The sequence below is a fragment of the Bacillus rossius genome, chromosome 17 (genome assembly GCF_032445375.1).
Source record: "Bacillus rossius redtenbacheri isolate Brsri chromosome 17, Brsri_v3, whole genome shotgun sequence".
NCBI lineage: Eukaryota > Metazoa > Arthropoda > Insecta > Phasmatodea > Bacillidae > Bacillus > Bacillus rossius.
The window spans coordinates 40,346,963-40,352,962 of record NC_086344.1 but is presented as its reverse complement, the minus strand read 5'-3'; the positions used below and the strand labels follow the sequence as shown (position 1 = coordinate 40,352,962).

Sequence of the window (6,000 nt, the reverse complement as noted above, 5' to 3'; positions counted from 1 at the left end):
TGAAGTTTTTAATTTTTGCAACCAAATCAACATAGTGTTTAGGTTGTTCCTTATTTAAAAAAAATCTTAACTGCAATGCATATAATATTTCCAGCAATGAATGACCACAAAAAAGTTTGCCAAAATTTACTTTAAAAAAGTTAACTACTTTGCGGTTGTTAGGTTGCCTCTAAATCCCACTTAGTTCTCAGATTTCCACAAAAAATAAGAGTGTTAGTTGTAGCGTTGAGTAGCCACTCTTTATCTTCCTTGCTTTGTGGTTTTGTGCAAACAATCTCCAACTGTTTAAGTTTAACTGGAGTAAAGCTTAAAAAAAATTGAAGCAAAAAGCTGCAGGAAATTGAATTGTAAGTGGATTCCAGTGGTGTGGTGTTACTGTTTACTTCAAGACTGCCTTTTCTGACATGAAGACACCCTGTTACTGTACAGATGCAGTTGTCTCTCCTCTTTGAGTCAACTTGTGAAGGTACTTGTTTATGAAGAGCAGGCACTCTGCTACCTCGTGCAGACAAGGTGCCTGTAAGTGTTAGCACGAGTGGAGACACCACATGTCCTACCTTTCTTAGCTTCAAGGGGGTGTGCATGCAACACAGAAGAACACAAATGTGCATTTACAGTTTATTTTCATCAATTTTACAACAATAATTTTGTCATTAAAAATATTTGAACACGAGTATTCTCAGTTGTTTTGAATCATACAGCAACGTTACTCCTAGCCTGCTCTTAACGTAAAAGTACTTGACACAATTGTGAAATTAAAAAAAGCATTAAAACTTATGCACTAAATAAATTCATCCCAAGTAAATCAGAAACAGCTTCCAGTAATAATGAGCTTACTACAACTGCCTACAATGGTTCTCAATAATACTTATTTTAGGTTCAAGGCCACCAAACATTAGCATCGGCACAGGGACCGTCAGGGCTTCCCTCAAGCTCGGAGGAAGTTCAACACACATATATTACACCAATTTATGTACAAAATGCCAAAAATATTCTTAAGCTTAAAAAATGTAGATGAATCAACAATGATAGTGTATTTTTTAATATTGCTTAAATTGCAACAATTCGTAAATACATACAGAGTCGACATTTTTGAAAGAACTTATTTAGTTGAACAATTAACAATGCGTAACACATCATCGTACATCCTGCTTCAATTGTTACCTATGACATGTATGTTTATTACAAATCAAGCATGACACAAGAACATTGTGCAGGAACACAGTTAATAAACATTATTGACCTGACAGTTAACATTCAAAAAGTACTTTTGCAAGTTCTTATTTTTAAAAATTCACAGAAAAATTACTAATGCATATCATATCATATCATTCTATACAACGAAACGGTGGATGTTTAGTAATACATACTATCACCACACAGGATCCAGCCAAATACGCTTGACAACATGCTACAATTGAGAGCGAGAATGTTGCAGACTAATGTTGTAAGGTTATTCCGAAATGACAAACTACAAACGGTGGCACAATACCGCACAGTTCAAATACTTTCCCATTTGTAATAACCTACAAAACTCGACTGCACTGTAAATAACACGCTAGATATGTGGTGAAGGCAGAGCACCTCGAAGGAACATCCGGAGCACTTGAACACTGCAGTGTCGGGACCGCGGGCGGCTACGCCTGATATGAGGTCCCGCAGGATGAAGTAGCACGGCGGCCGTGCTCAGACGGGCCCGTTGGGCGTTACGGGCGGTGGTCCGGTCTCTGCGCCCCCCTCCTCCGCCTTGGACCTGCCACGCACACAGTCACGCCACTGACACCACGACTCTAGTTTACAATGTTCACAGTCACACCTATTTGACTGCCGAGCATACACGCAAGCGCAACCCTTGCTGTGTTTGTGATGTTCACCGAGCAAGTAAAATACAATCAGCTGTTATCTCAGGTGCTGCTGGCCACACCAACCTGTGTTCGCTATGTTGGCGATCCTGGTGACATCACCGGGTGTTTAGTTTCTCAGCTATTTTTTCTAAACGTCGCCGCCGACTTCACGTGTATGCAGGTTAAAAAAAAAATCTTGTTTTTGCATGGAATAGGGCTGTACATCTGCATTTGCTTTTAATGGTGTTTTGTTTCTCTCAATATTGTGCTTTAAATGGTCATGTTCGACTGAAAAGTTCACTGAAGTACGAAAATATCCATGTTTATGGAATAAATAAATGGCAGAATATAGAAGACAGGATGTGCAGGACTATGCCTGGGATTTGATTTTGAGGAAATGCTAATTATGAAATTACTCCAATTTTTTTTTTAGACTAACTTTATGAACCCATTTCTTTTTACGTTTACATACTGTGAGAGCCAAGAACATTATCATAGTTGCAATCATCACTCAAATCCCACAGCATGCACCTCTTCAACATCGCGAACTGGACTATCCTGTCTGGTCACTTCGTGCAGTGAACATAGCGTAGAAAGGGAAGGTGAGAGAGGCAGAGGAAATGAGGAAATGAATCAGAAGGTAGGGGTTGGAAGATGATGGTAGTTAATTGTAGGAATGTTTTAAACAAAGTGCACAAGCTATGGCCAGTAGTTGAGCTGGATGGGGAAGTTTCAGATAGGAACACAGGAGAGAGCTGGAGACGGAAGTCCAGTGGCTGGGGGAAAAGAGGTTCTTCAGCTGAATAGTACAAAAATATGCTGAGAACAGCCTGATAGTGGTAGTGGGTGAGTGCGGGAGTGTGCTAAGGAGCTAGCGGGGTATTGGGACAGTAGATGGCAACCGATTTAGTTAAAAAAAGGTCTAAATGAGTGCATGACTATACACAGCATGACGAGACTTGCGTGTCGGCCATCCCTCGCTGTCTAAGAACCTGCCACCACGCGCACACACTCACTTGGAAGACGCCGTGTCGTCGTCTGTGGCACCGGACAGTTCAGGAGTCACGACCGGCCCGTTTAGCTCCGCCTCTACATCTTTCCCTTTCCCGTTGCCGCCGCTTTCGTCGCTCCCGCCACTCTCCCCAGCAGAGTTCTCGGAGATCATGCCCTGCGTCGACAGGAACCTGCAGCGCCAAACAACCTCCCTGACATTTTACCTGCAGCTCACATTCCCAGTCAGTTCAGCCATTTCACTCAAACAAAGGAACTTCAATAAAAGTGAGAGCAAAAAAATTGTATTTTAAGGTATGCCTATCAGAAGAAAATTGATTCAAGAATTATGAAGTACGAAAAAAATTAATAATTGTATGATCGAACTTAAATTCACAAAATTAATTACTCTAAAAAATAATAAAATACCTTGATAAATTGTTAACGTAAAACTGCAAATCAAAAAGCATCTAATTGACCACATGTACCACGCCACTAAACAGACGAGACTGCGACGTGCACCTGTAGTTGTCCAGGAGCTGCGAGTCTGCTCCGGCCGGCTGGTTCTGGTTGGCGTCGGCCGCGCAGCTGTCCGTGCCCTCCGCCAGCCTGCAACACGGCGCAGTTGTAGCGCGCTCTCGCGCCGGCACGCTCGCCTCCGCACCGCGCACACGTCCCGCTACTCACGTCGTCTCGGAGGGAGCGTCGTCTCCCACCGCTGCCACGCGCTCTTGTTCCAGGCCCCCGTGCGCCGCTTCCTCTGGGCTGTTGCCGTTTGTGCAGGTCGCATCGTCTTGATCCAGCAGGGCTACCAACCACGGAAGAAATACCACAACCTCCATCAGACCTCACTATACCAAAACAAAGTAGACAACTGAAGCTACATAATAACGGTAATTTACTTACATAAGTTAAGTTTGCAAGGTTTGTATTTAGCAAATGGTATTATGATAAAAAGTCACGGGGCCTAACTCTCAGTGATGCTCAGACATACAGTTCGGGCTGGCAGCGAGACGCGAGTGCCGTGTCACAGGTACAAGCGAGACGGCACTGGGGAGTTCGAGACAAGCAAGAGAGTAGCCAACGTGAGAGTTGGTCAGTGAGATTAAATGAGAGTGAATTTGGAGATAAGTGGCTGGATGTGGCTCATTAGCAGTTTGTTGACTGGATTAGTGTCTTACAGTTTCCAGTCTTTTCAAATATTATTTGTGAGACACAGCTCATGGCAGTGAGCAAGTCCTAGGCCAACAGTACGTTACACATAATTCCCCTCCCCCCTGTAACTCTATCAAACCAACACATCACTGTATCAAAAACTCTATCACTATCTTGTGAGATTACTCCCTCTCACTTTAACAACAGATCTGTGGTAACCACACCTACATGTTTCTCTAGATATGCAACTTTATAGCTGTCATGTTGGATGACAGATTTATTGGACTATTTTCGTTACTATCTAAATAACTATATTCCTCTATATTTATTTTTCCATACAGGTTCAGTCTGAATTCGAAAGACAACCTTCATCTGCAGATTTATCACGACAAAATAAGTTGAAAACCTCTATGCGTTTATGGTCTATTGTTGGTATGTTTATGGTGGTAAAAATTAATACCGAGAGAGAAACACCATACCACCAAGTAAACATCCAAATTAAACTTAGAATTCACAACAACAAAAAAATGTATTTAATGTTAAGAATGTTAATTATGCGATGTGAACGTACATTTCGCATACTGCCACGAATTTCACGTGGTGCACAAAATTTCGCAAAAACGAAATAGTACATTTAAATCAATTACAAATGTTCTCAAGTAAGCTTTCTGTTAATCACCGACATATTGCACTGTTCTCGTAAAACATCGCGATTTCATCACTAACAAAATGCAAGATGTCCCGCTGGTTGGTCGCGTGCGCACCTGGGGCGGAGGGGGCGGAGGGGGCGGTGGCCTGGTCGTCCAGGTCGCACGAGCCCTCCGGGTCGAAGTTGGCCTCGAAGTCGGCGAAGCCCGCCGAGTCGAAGTCGGCCCAGCCAGCGGGGAAGCCGGCGGCGGGCGGCGCGCTGCTGGCCCACGGGTTGCCGGCGTCCACGGCGACGGGGGCGTCGCCCGCGCCTTCCGCCGCCTCGCCGCCCGCCCAGGCTGCGGGCACACACGCTCGCGCTCGGGCCTCGCCCCCACCGACACCCGCAGGTACCTGCTCGCCGGTGCAGCCGGACTCACCGTCCGCGTCGGCCTGCTCCTCCCGGTCCGGGCCCGGCGGCTCGTCCTCATCCGAGCTGCTGTCTGCCGCGTCGTCCCACCGCCTGCGCACCGCACACACGCTCGCACGCGCTCGCACACACACGGCACGGGCCCTCCACCCCCCGCCCCGCCTCACCTGCCGTGGCCCCAGGCGTCGCTGGCGCCCAGCTTGCCGCGGCACACCTGGCGGAACACCTGCGCCTGCTGGTCCAGCTCCTCCTCGCTGACGGTGAAGGTCATGCTGGCGAGGCGGTCCGTGGCCAGCCCCGACCTGCGGACGCCAGACTTCACACCACCTCCTCGCTCTCCACTCACAATCGGACGTGGTTACGCAAAAAAAGGAACCAAAACCCACACGAAACCTATTCAGAGTGTTTCGAAGTTGAAGTTAATCACAAATTGTAATTCTCGTATCGACAACATAATGTGGGTATGATTTTAATGGTCTAGTACAAATGCCGATATGATAATAGCAACGACGGTACGATCAACCTTGTACTATTTCAATTTATTTTCAAATAAAATGTAACAAAATTGTGGGATGGTTCCTTTTTGCATAACTATGTCCAATTATTCAAAGTCTGGAGTTGGCAGTGGTTTCGTGGGAATGTTCAGCACGCACACAAGTGTAATACTCTGTTAATGAATGAATGAACGAATGAATGGAGGGTGACCGAATGCGCAGGCGGGCGAGAACAGCAGAACCCTGAGCAAACCCCACGGCTCACTTTAATGTCCAACAACACGTGGCACCTTGTTTCCAAACGTCCTAAACCCGATGCCTCGGTGATAGGCGAGTTAACTGCCCACCGGACCACTGGAGAAAAACTGTACTTCATAGTAGCAGCGATTCAAAGATAAAATGTACACAAACAGAAAAAAATATTAGCAAAAAAAAAAATGGAAATTAACTGACTTAACTC

General features: G+C 45.5%; 1 protein-coding gene across 4 annotated transcripts in view; it reads right to left on the bottom strand.

The window, feature by feature from the left end:
• Window positions 1–604: 604 nt before the first annotated feature.
• LOC134540844 (serine/threonine-protein phosphatase 6 regulatory subunit 2) overlaps window positions 605–6,000 on the bottom strand; it is a 40,097-nt gene continuing 34,701 nt past the window's right edge. For all 4 annotated transcript variants that reach the window (XM_063383834.1, XM_063383831.1, XM_063383833.1 and 1 more), the window contains exons 15-21: window positions 5,214–5,348; window positions 5,057–5,139; window positions 4,754–4,975; window positions 3,522–3,642; window positions 3,357–3,443; window positions 2,861–3,028; window positions 605–1,753 (exon numbers count right to left, since the gene is read on the bottom strand). In XM_063383834.1, the coding sequence (XP_063239904.1) occupies window positions 1,687–1,753; window positions 2,861–3,028; window positions 3,357–3,443; window positions 3,522–3,642; window positions 4,754–4,975; window positions 5,057–5,139; window positions 5,214–5,348 (883 nt within the window). In that variant the 3' untranslated portion in view covers window positions 605–1,686. The remainder of the gene's footprint in view (window positions 1,754–2,860; window positions 3,029–3,356; window positions 3,444–3,521; window positions 3,643–4,753; window positions 4,976–5,056; window positions 5,140–5,213; window positions 5,349–6,000) is intronic.